Genomic DNA, 17,193 nt, shown 5'->3' on the forward strand with positions numbered 1-17,193 from the left:
TGACAGAGCTATTTCTTCAGAGATGTTAGCACCTGCCGTTCTTACTTTCTTGGGCAATGGGCAAGTGGGGCAAGTTCTCAGGGTCATATACGTACAGAAAGACGTAGTAGACAGTGCGGAGCTAAAACTGAAGGGAAGTTGAGAGCTTATAGTGTGCTCTAGTGACCGGGCCCTTATTTACTGAAGGCTCACAGAGGGCCAGGCAACACCATAGATGGTGGGAATGTAGCCTTCCTTCCTTCTCTGTGAACTTCATATCTCCCTCCCATTACCTCCCCCCAAAGCACTTTTCACTTTCTGGTTGGTTGGTTTGTTTTTTGTTTGTTTGTTTTTTTGATAGGGTTTCTCTGCGTAGTACCAGCTGTTCTGGAACTTACTCTGTAGACAAGTCTGACCTTGAACTCAGAGATTCTGCTCCCCCCCTTGCCTGTCTCCCTAGTACTGAAATGAATGGTCCATGCCACCATGAACAGTGCACTTTCCCTTCCTGAAATCCTACCTCTTCCCTACCTGTTTTTTTTTTTAACTTTCCCTTCCTGAAATCCTACCTCTTCCCTACTTGTTTTTTTTTTTTTTTTTTTAACTTTACTTTATCCACGACCATGAAATCTATGGTCCACAAGTGCAGAAATCTTCTGTCTTGGTTTCATCTAGTATTGAATTTGCAACATCTAGAAGGTATCTTGCTTCATGAATACTTATGGAATATTCTGGGTAGTGTTGTGTCAACTTGACACAAGCACGAGTCACTGGAGAGGAGGGTTCCTGGGTTGAGAAAATACCTCCGTAAGATCAGGCTGTAGGCAAGCCTATAGAGCATTTTCATAAGTAGTGATTGATAGGGGAAAGCACAGCCCATGGTGGGGGGTTCCATGCCTGGACTGGTAGTCCCGGGATCTATAAGAGAGCAGGTTGAGCAAGCCATGAGAAACAAGCCAGTGATAAGCACCATGGCCTCTGCATCAGCCCCTGACTGTGGGTTCCTGCCCTGTTTGAGTTCCTGTCCTGACTTCCTTCAATGATGAACGTTGCTTTTAGTCACGGTATTTCATCACAGCAGTGGTGACCTTGACTAGGACACTGAATACGTGAATTTTGTCATTTACATGTCAATTGCATGGGAAGGAAGAAAAAACTCACTCTTGAAGCCTAAGCGTGTCTCTGGAGTTCTGATTTGCCCTCTTTAATTCAGAGTAAATTCGTACGTCATGTCTTCAACATGTTTACTGAATGTTAGTCATGGCAGGCTGCACGGTGCCACAGTAACCCATGATCCCCTAAAATCTGAGTGCCTCAACTGGATAGTGGACACAGTCACTCAGAAGCCTAAGCTGGCAGCGGTGTTGCCAGCCTCCTCTGACGTCACTGGCTCAGCTTGATACGTCAGAGTCTGAGGCTGTAAGGAAAGATGCAACTGCTAGCCGTAATGATCACTGGGCTTTCTTCCAGCCTCTTCCCCGAGGTCATTATGACGTCAAGGGAGGCTGAGAAGTCTCCAGGGTATCCAGCAAGGAAAGGAGGAGCAGCTGCGGTAAGCACACTGGCCTCGCTCGCAGACAGAGACCGATGCTGTGGACTCGGCTTTGAGCCAAACTGCGGAGAAAGCCTAGAGATCGCAGCAGTGACTTTTTAGGTTAAGTTGGATTTAGCAAAGCTTGAAATAGACTTAGAACGGAATAATGATAATTACATGACTCTTACTGCGTGCGTGTGAGTAACACTTAAAGTGTTATTTTGTTTTTCAGTAAATTAGATGGAAAAAATAGCGGGGAGGCTGGAAGTGGTCATAGGCCCATTCGAGTGATTCATTGGGGACTTTGGCCGGCTGTGAGATCTGTGTCCGCACCAGCACCTCTCCATGCTCTGTTTTCCCTCTTTAAACGTGAGGCGGCTCCAGCAGAATGCACCTCTCGGAGCAGAAACGTCCAGATTGGCCTGGAATCTCAGGTGCCACTAAGTAGGAGAAGGAAAGGCTCACTGCCTTTGAAGACAGTGGATTGTGGCATTTTCTCCTAGTGTGCAGGGAATTCCATCGTAACAACTCAGTCACTGACCTCACTCAGGTTTGGCAGAAGGCGTTGGATGTAGGGCCAGGCCCAGTTTTCCTTAATCACCCCGATCCACCTGGGAAATAGGTGAACTGCCTCTGTTGTCCATTTTCTGTTCCTCCCAAGTGTGGAGGATTTCCATTTCTGCGTGGACTAGTTGATACACTGATCCAGGCAATCGATAGGAATGAAATATGAGGCACTGCCAACATACTAGCTTCCACTGTTAAGATATTCCCTCATTGTAACTAACTTTATAAGGTATGAAAATTGCACACGGCCCAACTCAGAAAGCGCTGACAAATGTATTCATTCACCCTCGCCTATTCCATGCGAGGCTGAGGGGGAGGGGGGATGCCAGAGATGAACTGGCCAGCAGGTTCAGAAACCTGGCTGAACCTTGAAATGTGAAACCAAAACCTCTCCAGCCCCTTTATTTGCACCCCACCACCCCACCCACATTTTTAACCTAGAAGACAGAGCAACTGAGCAGAGCTCCCAGCCGCTCTGGGTGTCGCCGGTTTCCAGATCACAGCCCTCCCAGGTCAGGACATGCTCAGGACTTAACAGTCAGCATGCAGACAGAATAGATGACAGAAAGCAAAGGCGAGTCCACGTGTATGACGGCGATGTCCCCTGACTCAACCCTTCAAGTGTGCCGGCAGCGCATGCCAAGAGTAACCAAGGCAGTGAATCTGCTCAACCTGCTTGTTACAAGTTTACAGATTAAGTTGAATTCCCAGTTGATGAGAAAACTGGCGTTACCCAGATTCTAAGTTTCTGCCAAAACAAATAGACTTCATGGGCCGAAGCTCAGAGCTGTCAGTCAAAGAGCAGAGGGCGTTTCCTGCTGAAAGGTCAGTGAGATAGCTCTTCCTTCCTGTGGGTTCTGTCATCACGCTTCCTGCTGTACCTGCAGTGATTGGTGGCTGGCACACGAAATTCTTGCTTTCAGGTCAAGCAGGGGCCAGGTAGAGGTAAGGAAAGAATGGGGTGGATTAGTTTCGCCTGTCTCTTCTTTCTCCTGTCCGCCAGGGCAGCAGTGATGTAACAGGTGCACTCCAGCATCTAAACAAGAAGCCAAGGGAGATGGTGTTGTGTTTGTGTTAACCGTCTCTGGAAGCTGAGGTCAACAAGAGTCACTGAAATGACACGGTAAGGACCTAGTTGTTAGGCTCAGAGAGACTGAACACAAGGCTAAAAGTGCCTTTGGCTGGAAAAGGCACATGAATACCAGGTTTAGAACAGGCAACAGTGCCTCCCTCATTTCCTGAGTTTCATAGTTGAATTGGGGCGATGGCGGCAGCGGGGGGCTTTCCAAGACTCAGTTACTGTCTTCCATCAAGAGCATCCATCCTCGACAGACCTTTCTGTCTTTAAGATTCTCCATTATATCCAGGGACACCGAAGGAACATTTCCTGTCCATCCAGAATACAGCAGCTTGGAGACCTTTGAATAGGATAACGGGCTGAGGTTGTGCATTTCCTGGTGGCGTACAGCTGTCTTTGTGCCTTTCCCAGTGCGGGATGGTAATGTGCTTCCCGCCTGCAGCCTGGACAGAGTGGGAGGTGCGTGGAGGTGCATGGAGGTGCTCGCTTCTCCCGCCGGAATTTTCAAGACCTCAGGTGTCCACACTCCGAAGGCGAGAGTGAAATCGCGGGAGCAACAGCTGGTCAGCATGCAGCCTCTATAGCCTCTCAGCAGCCCGGCCTGCAGATAGGACACCAGCACAGAGGGCTGTCATGGCTATGGTCTGGAAGACATGGCTGTCGCTTCTCCTCAAGGCTGATTAATTACTTGATTTGCACCTGGCAAGTTTATGTGACAATGTAAGCAGCAGGCAGCAGGTGTTGCCGGAAGCTTTTGGCCAGCAGGGATTTTCAGAGAAGGGCTGGTTTGTGAAACAATGTAATGAACTAAGCCAGCAAGGGAAAATGTTTTTATTCTTCTTACTCCTTGGTTCTGCATTTCCTACCAAGCCGAGAAAAGCCTTTTCTTGGGGATTGACCCTAACCGCTGATGTGGGAGTGGATTCCAGTGTTGCCTTTTGATGTGACATGACGTGCAAAAATGCCCTCCCAGGATCAAATCCAGTCAGTTTCCCGAATCTTCTTCTTGTGACATCCATTTTGAATCCACAGAAATTTAGACTCAAGGGAAATGCCATCCGGGGCAGAAATCCTCTGCATCTGGATAAAGCCACCCTGGAGCATTTACAATGGGTCAGGTCAGGAACAGTTCATGCCAGCCCAACACTGAAGAGTCAGCAGCCGCATAAAACACATCCTCGGTGCCCTCGGTGCTCGCCAGCCAACCCTCATGTGAACATGTCAACCTCAGAGTCCGTGCCAGTCCCACAGGCCAAATCACTCAGTATTTGATAGGGGGACTTAAATTCAGTATCTAAAAATTAAGCAAAGCAAAAGTTAACAGCAAATCAAATTGTATTTTCTCTCTGTGGTGTATGTACAATGATAACGTTGACTCTGAGGAAGAGAGCCGAATGTTGATGGTGAAGAGGTCTTAGTCCTTATCCTAGACACATTTGAATTGGTAGTGATTAGGGATGCAGCTATTTTATGGGTGTGGGTTCACCCACTATTACCTAAGACTTCTACTTTTTTTTTTAAACCTCAGTAGGGATGCACATTCCAACTGAGAAGCTTCCAGTAAACTCGAATATTTACAATTTGTCGTGCGCTCTACTCCCTGGGATGTTTTTTTCTTGCTAATGACGCAACTGTCATGCTGCCTAGAATATTCTACATGGACACAAAACAATACAAAACTCTGAAATGTGGTTAGTGCTGTCTGCTCTTATTTGGACTTAACAAAACTGGCTTCAAATGCTTTATAATAAATTTATCAATTGTTTTCTCCATCTTAAAGAGTCGGTGTCAATGCTGGTAAACGGTATGGTCTTTGGAATAAAACCATTTTGATTCCTGTTTTGTAATTATTTATAGTTGATTTGAGCAAACTCATACCAATTTCTTAAATACCAGTTTTTTTTAATTTCAGTAGCTACTAGTCATATATACTTCATAAGTTTTTGTCCAACAGAAAAACTCTTGTAAAATCAGCCAGTAAGAACAGTTAACTGGGATTATCTGTGATTTCTGGAGGCAGAGGCAAGAGGATGTTTTTATGAGTTCAAGGCCAGGATTGTCTACATAGTAAATTCCAAGGTCTACTCAGAGAATTCCAAGTCAGCCAGGGCTGCAAACTGAGACCCTGTCTTTACAATAAGTATATAGAAGATGACAGATAGATAGATAGATAGATAGATAGATAGATAGATAGATAGATGATAAATAGATGATAGATAGATCAATGATAGATAGATGATAGATAGATAGATGTTAGATAGATAGATGTTAGATAGATAGATAGATAGATAGATAGATAGATAGATAGATAGTCAGATAGATAATGTACTCTCCGGGTCACACTTTTTAATAGGTAAAATGGACCAGCTAGTTTATCAGTTGAAAACTAAACGCAGCACCTGACAGTCCTTCCACAGATGCTCCTTAGGGCTCCATCAGAGCTGTCACATCTCTCTGTGTTCTAGGTTCCGTTCAGACCATCTTCTCTTGACCAGAAAGCTCAGCTGATAGGATCCACAGCCATGAGACACAAATCCTGTTTCTGACCACACGAACAGGGTCAAAATACATACCTGCAATGTCATAAATGGGGTAAAGTCTTCAAAGAAGACAGTATCGGGGCAGCCATTATTATTATTTTTTTTTGCCATGTTATACTTGATACTAAAACAAGGAAGGTCTCCTTAGCCTCAGCATCCCTGAGGTATACATTAGTTAACTGGGAAGAACAAGACTCCAGCTTGAGCCAGATCCAAGTGGAATGCTCTAGTGTACCCCTTCTCAGTTTCAGTCATGGGGTTGGACCACTCTGTCATCTCCTACCTGAACACCCTTTTTTGTTTTTAAAGTAAATTAACTATTTATTCAATCTCTTTTCATGCCAAAATGTTCTGGGCATATTCTGCTATAATCATTATATCCTCTGAAACAGGAAAAATTGTATATCAAGTTATATTTCATATCAACTAATTATCTAAAAGTCTAAAATGAAAAAAAATGATTTATCGGTTCCTTTTAACCTTCCTAATAACTCAGCAGAGGTGTGAGGTGCAAAATGTTAAGAAAACATGACCCAGGAAGAGCAGTAATGCATCTCTCATGTAAGTTTATATAACATAGTCTGTTAATATACAAAGACAACAAACCTTTGAAGTATTCTATTCACTAAGATTCTGCCATAGCTTTACATAACAAGAGACAACATAGGAGGTCTGCCACTCATTCCTGTTCATCGTAAGTCTCAGGTTCTACATGAAGCTGTTAGAAACAAAAACATGAAGCCCTGCTTTTTACATGCGAAATGGCTTGTAAGAATGCCATTAAACACGGTAATGAACTTAAGATAGCAAGAAGACCAAATTAAAGGCACAGCATTGCAGTCCAAACAAAAATCATACAAAAAAGTAACTATCACTGGCTACATAAAAATCTCCTGACTGGTTAAAACCTACATATAACGTGCACTTTAGACCCGTTAGCTATCAAGTTCAGAGTACCAGTGTCCACGAAACAATTCCTCTCCAAAGCCAGCACATCCTCAAAGTTAATTCAAACGACGTAACAAAATCTAACCCTAAAAAACATTCAGTTATTACTGACGTGAAGGTAAATTCCAGCTTTGGGGGCTTTCTCGTGCTGCAAAGGGCTGGGTGTCTCTGGCTCCTTCAAAGCAGCGTGCAACAGATTCTGCGTCTGTCATTAACGTCAGTCAAGGGCAGGACTGATGGTGCCCAGCTCCGACCTCCCAGGAAGCATGGCCATTGGAGAAGATGTGTGAGATCAAAGGCATTCTGTTCTGGTAGCTAAAGATAACAAACCATCCCCCCCTTTCAGAGCTCCTTCCCAGAGTAAATCAAAGTATACATGGGAGGGAAATAAGATACACTCACCTACAGAGTCAGGATTTTGACTATGGATGTAATCCCTGCTTGGGAAATTCTTACTAGAGTCATTTCATTATTTCTGATCACATCTTAAAGATGCATCCAAATTCAGTTTCTGTTGATTTATCGTTAAGTACTTCTAGTAAGACAGATTAGCTTTGTTCCAAATGCATTAACCACTAGTATGACTGCAAAGTACTATCTACCAGGTCACCAAACACTGGACGAGGAAAAGGTGTCCAGGCAACAGTCATGACCTTTCGGGCAGGATTGACAGGATTGTGTCTGCCATCATGGCTCCATTTGGCATGTTATCAGCCAACCGATCCCACTTAATCCTAGATATGCAGGAACTTTCTAGGCAGGCTAGAGGAGGCCTGCATTGTATAGAATTGATGTTAACTGTTAAATTTCTTTGAAATTGCATAGTAATTCTGAGTAGGCTTTTGACTAATCCAAAAGAGGGGAAATAAGGTGTCTATCCTTGATGGTGCTCTGTCTAGAGATGTTCCTCTTTCCACACTTTCTGCATCCAAAAGTCCAGGAAAAGAGGATGTGAATTCCAGCCAAAATTACCTACTTTGGAAACAGAGGGTTCCCTGAAGATGGGAGCACCATTAGGCTTATTCCCTTTTGTAAAAGTTGTGTTGGAGTATAAAGAATTCATAGCTATTTTCACTTCTCACTATGTGTGTGTTATACACACACACACACACACACACTTGCAAGGACAAGTGTCTCAGGCAGGTGGGAATATTACAGAGATCCCAAAGGAGGGAGGGCTGTTCTGCTAAATGAGAACATAGAAGGATTTGAATGAACAGTCTCCAGTGGAAACCACAGCCATGTTTCATCGTGAATGGGAAACTGATCAACTTAGAAAGGGAAGTGAGGAGTGGATGCTTGGAGGTTAGGAGACGTCGGTTTTGTTCTAGGCTGAGAGAAGAGCACAAGCGGAGGGTCTGAGGAAGGACACTGGAAGAAAGATGAACACGGTGCAGCATCGGTCAGGAATAAAAGGAAGAGCCTGACCAAGAATAGCCTATAGGCCAAGATAAAGCTTTATTCTGCATGGGAAAGAGTGGGGGAACTTCTGAAGTGTTTGGTTTGAGCAGGAAGAAAATAGAACACCGCCGTGGGAGGATCACAACTCGCTTTATTTTTAAAAAGACCAGGCATACTGTGGAGAACAGATTTACACGGAGCTACAATGCAGAGTCTTCTACAGCCCAAGAGGAGATGTATAAGAGGGCAGGCAGCAAGAAGTGGAAGCTGCCACTTCTGTGAAGCATTCTTGGCTCTCCTAACCCCTCTGGGTTAGAGTTTCTTTCCAGTGTGTTCCTTCAGAACCTGGCTTGCTCACTGGACCCACCTCGTTTCCTGGGCATCATCGTCACCTCTGCTTTGAGAATGAGGAAGTGTATGGAAGGCCTGGAAACATGGGATGTGCATGAAATCCCTTCACACAGGAGATGGTAGAACGGGGTGGGGGCAGGGAGGAGCGGAGAGAAAAAGGAACCAAGACAAAATAAACTATAAATAAGCAGAATGTGTGTGCGGGAGACAGCAGGAAATTTTGACTGTAGCAGAAACTTGAGCGAGGAAAGTGGGGTAAATCCACCCAGACGCAGCACATTTGCATAGAAAAAATGAAGTATTTAAAACAAATGGTGGTGCTTGCACCATTTGATGCTGGCTGTTTCTTCCTACACAGAGCACCCCTCTGCACCCTTCTCCTATAATCCTGCCCAGGGTTTGTCCTGCTTCCTCGATTGCCCGGGCACTGGGAACCTGTCCATGGCCATTCCTGTCAACTGCCCTTCAACCCCCGTGTGCATTCTGTTGATTCTAATGGTCTGACTAACCGTGGATTACGGATGGGGTTGACTCCTTCGGAGGGGTCCCTCCTCGGCTAGTGCCCAGTTGTCTTTCCCCTGCTGTTTTACAGTCTTCTCTCTATCCATACATGTATTGAAATCTCTTTCCATAAAGATAGTAGTCAGATTGGATAAGGATTCACCCTAAGGATCTCATTTGACTTAATTAACTCTTTAAAATGTCCAGTTTCCAGCCAGGCATGGCGACACATGCCTTTAATCCTAGCACTGGGGAGGCAGAGATAGGTGGATCTCTGTGAGTTTGAGAATAGTCTGGTCTACAGAGCAAGTTTCAGGATAGCCAGGGCTATTACATAGAGAAACCTGCCTTTAAAAAAAAAAGTCTCAGCTTCTAAACATAGAAATGAGGCAATTTTAGAACTTCAGCGTAGGAATTTGGGGGTGGCACAATTCAACCACAGCACATTTTTTCCCATCCATAACCATCCTCAATTATCTACATTTCTCCCAGTCGTCCTCACCCAAAGGTATAGGTAACAACCCCCTACATCCTTGCCTCCTTCTTCTTCCTCCTCCCAGAGCAGAGACCAGGACTTCTTTGCAGATGGAGTTTTTCTGTTCCCACCGCCTGCTTCCAAATAACCAACATGGAGACTTAAGATTACTTATAAATGTTTGGCGATAGCTCAGGCTTGTTATTAGCTAACTCTTACATTTTAAATTAACCCATATTCCTTATTTATGCTCTGCCACATGGCGGTACCTTATCAGCATAGCACGTTCATCGCCTGCTCCCTCTGCGTCTGCTGTGAGTCCAGATTCCACCCTTCTTCCTCCCAGCATTCTCTCTGGGTCAGGCCGCCTCGACGCCCAATCTCTTCCTGCCCAGCTATTGGACAGTCAGCTTTTTATTAACGATGACAGCAATACACACTTACAATGTCCCAAGGTTGTTCCACAGCACTTCCTAGCCTCATTCTCCTGCTGAGGGTGAAGTTGAACTCCAGCGACCTATGGGAACTAGAGAGAACTGTCTCTTCCCCTGTGCTATTTTCCCACGCTTCAGTAGATGACTTCCTGTCTTCATTTCTCTTTTCACTTTCCTGAACTACTAGAGAATTCGGGTTCACACCTTAGAAATAAATGGACTGAGATTTAAGTAACATGTGCTTTGTTTTGACATTCTGAAGAGCTATGCAATTTATATGCCTCTCTTAGGAGATATATCAGAGATTGTTTATTGCTTTAGGCATATTGCTTTATTGGGCCTTCTAAAAAATTATACACAATGAAACCCCAAAAGAGGTTTTGTATCAACCAAGTGTCAAAGCCAGTTTTAAGGGCAGTGCACTTTTCACTGTGTTGTAGGTTTCTCACTTACAAGGCCCTTAGGGATAGAGAAACTTAGTCTATCAGCGTTGACTATTTAAAGATTGTTCTTACGAATTAATATGCTTTAGTACTTCCATAAAATATTTTAAATATTTGTTTATTATATAAATACTCTAATTGTATACGTTCTGATAGATTTGTATTTAAAATTGTGATCAGTGAGTATTGAATATTTTAAAATTTTGGAGTAAACATACCTACTTATAATACTAGTAAACATCTAAATAATCTATCTGTACCTTTCATAATCTTTATTAATAAGTTTTGCTCAGATATTTTAAGGAACTGCTTTATGACACAGTTTATAAATAGATATGTAAAAACCCTCACTAAACTTAGCACAGAAGTAAGTTCCAGCACCTAGAGAATCATTCGATGATTGACATCAGGGGCGGAAAGCTATGCATTAGGCTATAATGGAAACTCATAAATAGCTTCTGTTTTACGCCACAAAAGCTCCAAGGGAGAGTCACAACAAAGCGTCTCTCATTAGAAGAAAAACAGGAGGAGCATTGTTTCAGTGTTGGTTTGTTTGCTAAGCCGAGTTTCTATTTAAAGCCTCCAAATAAGGTTGTGATGTTGTGATGCCGTACCCTTTTACTCTGGGGAAACTGAGGCTTAGCAAGGCTCGGCGGCTCACTGGTTATGTGACTTACTAATATGTTGGATCTGGAGTTTGGCTGAATGTGTGTGACTCCATGCTCATGGTTTCCACTGTGGCCCAAGCTAAGGAAATTATAGGCTAGAGACATAGTCAGCAGTTACTCATTGAAACCAGGGACAGCCTAGGCACAGCAAACGCTTGAAACCAATGCAACCATAAAGAGGACGTTGGTCATCTGACACTGAGTTACTTAACCTCTGTGGCCCTTATTGTCCTCATCTGTAAACGTGAGGTTGATATGGTATGTGTGTGTGTGTTGGGGGGGGTTGCTGTTAAAAAAAAGGTGGTGTATGTGTGTTGTAATAGATATACACACACCCATTGTACAATATACAAGATTCAGCTCTGTAAGTCAGCCAGGCCCTTTTATAAAGCTATAAGCTGAACAAAAATAACGAGAGCTATAAACATGTTTATGTCTTTGTCCCTGGAGTTCTATTTTTGGAAACATAGCCTAAAGAAATGATTCAAAGCACAAATAGAAAAGAGTAGTTTTAATTACAGGAGAAAATAGTAAAAATATACCCCAAGACCTCACACGTGTCCCCGTTTGCATCACTGATGGGGCATTGCGTTTTTACTGCATGGTGGCAATCCTGACTACATCAAACTGCTGGAAATATACAATGCAGGATGGGAAGAGGCCCGCGGGTCTGCTACAATGCAGTGTGCTCCCTAAACACACATGCATTTGGCATGTGTTTTCCTGGCAGGAAGCTCACCTAGTAGAAGGTCCTAGTAGAAAGGTCTTTTCCAAGCAGCCCCTACTTTAATGTTTTAGATGATGATAGCTTGGTGGTGGGTACAGGCCTTAGGGAAGTTCACAAAGTATGGTGGACGAATAAGGACATTTCAATATTCATTGTAAAACACCCAGGGAAGGGAAATTTATATGCAGAGATTTTGGGGTGCAGGCGGGGAGGTGGGCGAGGGTTGAGGGAGATACAGAAAAATGCGTAAACAGGACAGGTTTGGCTGGGAAACCTGAAAGTTGGGATGTTCTCCACATTGACCCCCGCACCGGCTCCAACGGCGGGAGGGGGGGTACCCTGTCTGCTCAGAATCCTGTGATAATAATAACCAAAGAGGGAGGAGGCGAACCTCGAGCAGACACAGTTCACTAAAGTTCAGCCAGACTGCACTCATGTGGCGCAAAAGGGAGGAAGTCTAGTCAACCCCGGATGAGTCAACCCATAGCTGCCCTCCACCCTACCCTCCTCCTCAAGGAAGGGACCGTGGCTGGCCTGGGCGGGGCAAGTCCATAGTAACTTAGTCCCTCATCAGTCAGGTTGGGGGAGAGGTAGATAGAGCAGGGGCCTGGGTGGTGACAGCTATCTATCTGCCTCACATCTAGATTCAGGGACGTCTCCCTGCTCTTTTTCCACAGGTTGTTTGAGATATCCAAACTCCCTCGTAGGTACCCGGGACCGGATGTGGTTCTGGAGCTCTGTGAAGGGCAGCTAAGGTGGTCTCTCAGCAGTTCCGTAGGAATACCGACACTACCTAGGCAAGCTTCCGCTACGCTTGCTCCCCACTTAAAATAAGGAAAAAAGGGGTCAAGAGGAGGCTAGCTAGAGAAATGGTAACCCTTGCTAGAATCTGCTTCCATGGCAAAACAGGCTAGCTCCCAGCTCACTTGGAGCAGAGGAGAAGAGGATGGGAGAGCTGATGGTCTTAAATAGCCGTGTTTTATCTCGAGTATGAAAATAAGGCCCTGGAGTAAAAGTTCGTTTAGATCCTTTAGCTGCCCAGTGACGGCCCTTAAGCAGATGTGCCCAGACAGATATCTCCCCCTGTTCAATAAGGTGAAGATCCAGTTGGTCCCTCTCTTCCTTCAAAGCCCTGGTTACTTGTGTCTTTTCATACAAAGGGCCACTCATATTTCCAATTCTATCCGGAGGTCTTTGATGCCTTGCTAGCCTGAGAAGCCCAGTCAGAAAGTTAGAGCAGGTAGCTCCCCCCACACCCCTGGACACCCCTTGGGGACCACTGACTTTCATACACACCCCCTTGGGGATCAGTGACTTTTACAACTCCTTGGGAGAGCTTGGGAATATATGGTGGGAAGATAAGAAGTGATAATTGCTTTCACTTTGCAGAGGTCTGGGAGGATGGCTAATTTCTCCTGCAGGGAAGGAGCTCAACATGGCTGTTTCTCTCTTTATTCCACATCTATCCTAAGTGCTCTCATTCCCCACAGTCAGCGAGTGTGAAGTTGGGGGCACCACTGTTCATGCCAGCCAGCTATGTAAGCAATTCAGCACTGAAAAGGGAACAAACTGAGAAAACCCTGAGGTGAGCGCAGGGGACAGGAAAGAGGAAAGTCTTTTCATCATTACTATGTGCGCGACACTATCGACATTTTGCATATGGACCCATGCAGCCCAGAATCATACTTTCCCACCAAACAAACGGTTTATACGTAAGGAATCTGTGTTTTGCAAATGCTCTGTTGTCTTAGTCTCAAGTGTACCCAGCGCAGGGGGATCAAGGGGATGTTTGGCCTGCAGAAAAACAGGCTGCCCAAGCCCCCAAGAAAGCTAGTTCCACGTTGCTATAGCAACTGAAGGGCAGTGTTCTCAAATTCATCTGCTGCTTCGAACAGATTGACTTCTTCCAAACCCAGTCATGTTTCTCCATCACCAACACTGCAAGTTTTATTTTCATTTGAAAAAAAAAAAAAGCAAACACCCAACAACAACGACAAAAATGGTTTCAGTCTCAAGTTAATACATTTATTCAGGCATTTTTCCTAGTGCAATCCAGTGTCTTTTTATCTCTAGAAGGCGGAAGTTGTAATGGGATCCTTTAGAATCCTATAAAACTTTCACTCATAATACAGTTGGGGCTTGTGCCAGTGGGGTTTGACGGTAATTACACTTTGATGGCTGGAACATGACCTGTGAAATGAATTGCTGGTCTTCGTTTAACTCCTAATGGGCAGCAGGCCGCCTCCCTGGGCATCTGAGCACAGCCCCCCCTTTTCCGGCCTCTGCAGTCAGAGTTTGGCATGATTTCTCTTGAGGGGAAATTGCAGAACCTCCTTCCAGGCAATTATGCTTTGTCCTTCTGGGCCACAGGTATCTCTACACTCTGTCTCAGAATGCTCTATGAGATGTGTGTAAATAACACAAGTCATATTCATAGGCAGGGCCACCCCGGTGGAGAGCGTGTGATCTGCCCTAGTGGGGTGAAGGGAAGGTAATTCATAGCAGCAGGAAGGGAGATTCCAAACCAGTGGGAAAAAAAAATCTTCCTTGCCTCAAGGAACACAGCCAATTAAGGGACAGCAGGGGGGAGGGATGTGTCAATATTTGCTGATTTATTATTAAAGTTCATTTTTATTTTATTGGGTAGGCTGATATGTTTAGTTCCTTTTCTTCCCTTTTGGTTAACAAGTCTTTCACCGTCCCTTCTCTATCAAGACTACAAGAGATAAATACGTGTCATGAGAAATGTGAGTTTGGATTGGAGGCAGTTGGGTCTACTAGCATATCATGGAAATTCGTAAAGACATGAAAAGTTTCAGTTGGCTGAAGGAGAACTTACCTATGGAAGAAAGATCTTACATCAGAGGTTCTCAATCTCCCTAAGGCTGTGATCCTTTAAAACAGTTCCTTATGCTGTAGTGATCTCCAACCATAAATTTACTTTTGTTGCTACTTTGTAACTGTAATTTTGCTATGAGTTTTGTTACTTGCTCTGAAATTTGCTATGAATCATAATGTAAATATCTGATATACAGAGTATACGGTATTCGACCCCCGGGATAGAGTCAACTGGCCCCACAGGGGGTTGCAACCCACAGATGGAGAACCACTGACCTCCACTGTGGAGGGACCCATGCTAGATAATGAAGCCACAAGAAAAACAAGACTTAAGTCCCATTCTCAGCAGCTCACATTCCCAGGGGAACACAGTAATGGGTTGTGTTTTCTAGCAATATGGTTCAGTGGGACCTGCGGCACAGAGAAACCTATCCCTCTCGCCTGTGAAGCGGTCATGTGCTTCCTTGGGAATCTGATCTGGGCTTTACAGGACGGGTGGGAATTCCTGGGCAGACCCTGAAGAAAAGGTATTAAGAACCAGGAGTTGCACAAAGACGCTGGGGACTTGCGGCAATCACGTGGAACAGTGCAGCTTGAGGTTTGTGATGACTGTTGGAGAGAGTTGGAGCTGAGGCTGAAAGAGTCAGTGGGGTCTCTTCAGTGGGTTCTGAGCAGAGAGTCTTTAATCCCAGCACTCGGGAGGCAGAGGCAGGTGGATCTCTGTGAGTTCGAGGCCAGCCTGGTCTACAAGAGCTAGTGCCAGGACAGGCTCCAAAGGTACAGAGAAACCCTGTCTCAACAAAAACTAAGAAAAAAAAAAGGACTTTGGAAATTTTGCCACACGGGAATCAGAAGCCAGAGACTTCCGAGTGCTGTTTCCAGACAATGAGATTGGAGTCTTATATGCTGACCTAAGTCCTAGAAAGATCTCTTAACAGATAAAGCAGAAATATTCTGAATTTCTGTCAACATGTATCTGTGAATTCTTTGGACATGTGGTAAGTGGTTTTGTAATGTGTCCCTGAACAAGGTTAAATGGGTTTGCACAGGCAGCAGCCTGAAGCAACCCTGTGAAAATGCTGGCTCAGGCATTTCAATGTCACCCTTTGCATTTAGTGCTGGAGGTGGTTTTGAGGCAGGGAATGGGCTCCTCCCTGCAGGAGAGCCCCCACAGTCTGAAATCTCTGTCTTTCTGTTCTGCAGGAGCAGCGATGGACGCCTGTGTACTGCGGTCTCGCTGCCGCGTGCCTCAAGAGCCCTCTGATTGAGAAGCCAGGAGGGAAAGTAAGACTTTCTCATCTTGTTGAATGTCATAACTGGAGCAAAATGGCCTTTCTTTCTTTTCGTCTTGAGCGATCGGGGGAATTGATCTAATCCATCTCATAAGAGTAGTTGTTAAAAGTCCTGAACTTCAACTCTTTGGTTGCTACTAGTGGCAGAGTGTTGAGTCCAACAGACATGGGTGGAGTAGCCTTGACCTTAGCATCTGCCTTCTCTAGAGTTTGAGCAAGTTCCTGTTAGAAGAACTGCTCATATACCAGGCCTGTTTTGGGGGGGGGGGGGCTGTTGCAAAGGTGAAATATTTTACTCCATATCCACAATGCAAGTTTTTTTTTTTTGAACTTGTTTTGTTTTCTGTCTAGCCATGTTTTGAATGGGTTATGCAAATGAGTTGACTGAGCAAAATGGAAAGTTAAATAGTAAGTTTGGGCAAAGCACATTTCCAGCTGGCTGAATTGGAGAAACTGGAAGGCAACAATACACTTTAGAATGGTGAAGAGAACCAAGCAGTGGTGGTGCACGCCTTTAAGCCCAGCTCCTGGGAGGCAGAGGCAGGCAGATCTCAGTGAGCACAAGGTCAGCCCGGTCTACAAAGCGAGTTCCAGGGCAGGCCAAGACTATTACATAGTGAAGCACTGTCTTGAAAAAGAGAAAGAAAGAAAGAAAGAAAGAAAGAAAGAAAGAAAGAAAGAAAGAGAGGGGCGAAGGGGGGAGGAGGGAAGGAAGGAAAGAAAGGTGAAGACAGCCCTGCTGCTCAGAGGCATTTTCCAGGCACAACTTCACACAGGGCACAAAGCATCTGGTTCCCCACAGCCTGCCTGCCTTTAGCCGTTGAGATGCCTCTATACACAATCCAATGCCGATGACGAATCATAGTCTTTGGGAAAGAGAAACAAAATACATAAAAATTCTTTAAACGGTCTTTCATAGATGCATATGGGCAAGCCAGTTCTTACAATCTTTATAGCAGGATGGGTCTCTCTCCCTGCCTAGCTCTGGTGATTTGACCCCAGTTCTGCATTCCGCCCATGGCCTTGGTCTGTAGGGTGAAATCTGGATGAGGAAGCCTGTCTCCGACTGTGGTGTCAGCAGGCCTGACATTGAGCAGACGTGGCAGGGAAGAGGTCAGGCTTCCTGAGACTGCGTTCTCTCGGTGTTCAGTGAGGTCTGTACTTCCCCTCTGCTGACTTCGCTTCAGTGAAAGGAGTTTCATTTGTCCTGAGGATGAAACCAGCCAACAAACAAAATACTGCTCACAAAATGCTCTGGCAAGCGCTTCAGCGCTCATTGCTTCTCTCAGCTGCTGGCTGCTCTGGCCCATAGCCTCCTAATAAACCACCACTTTGTCTGAGGAAAGAGGGCGAGGCTGTCAACAGAAGTTTATGCACCTCAGAGAGGTCTCTCTTGACCAACTGAAAGGGACTACGG

General features: G+C 44.9%; 1 protein-coding gene and 1 long non-coding RNA gene across 5 annotated transcripts in view; one reads left to right on the forward strand and one right to left on the reverse strand.

Moving 5' to 3' along the window:
• The window catches only part of Rasgef1b (RasGEF domain family member 1B), a 492,122-nt gene that overhangs the window by 330,232 nt on the left and 144,697 nt on the right, over nucleotides 1-17,193 (forward strand). For all 4 annotated transcript variants that reach the window (XM_075942478.1, XM_075942477.1, XM_075942480.1 and 1 more), the window contains one exon: nucleotides 15,688-15,768. In XM_075942478.1, coding sequence (XP_075798593.1) covers nucleotides 15,688-15,768 — 81 coding nt within the window. The remainder of the gene's footprint in view (nucleotides 1-15,687; nucleotides 15,769-17,193) is intronic.
• On the reverse strand, nucleotides 1,710-9,808 carry LOC142832648 (uncharacterized). The gene is made up of 3 exons (XR_012907250.1): nucleotides 9,644-9,808; nucleotides 5,558-5,731; nucleotides 1,710-4,452 (listed from the first exon to the last, which is right to left on the reverse strand). It is a non-coding gene; the product is annotated as an uncharacterized LOC142832648 (long non-coding RNA).

Source organism: Microtus pennsylvanicus, chromosome 12, assembly GCF_037038515.1.
Source record: "Microtus pennsylvanicus isolate mMicPen1 chromosome 12, mMicPen1.hap1, whole genome shotgun sequence".
NCBI classification, from domain to species: domain Eukaryota; kingdom Metazoa; phylum Chordata; class Mammalia; order Rodentia; family Cricetidae; genus Microtus; species Microtus pennsylvanicus.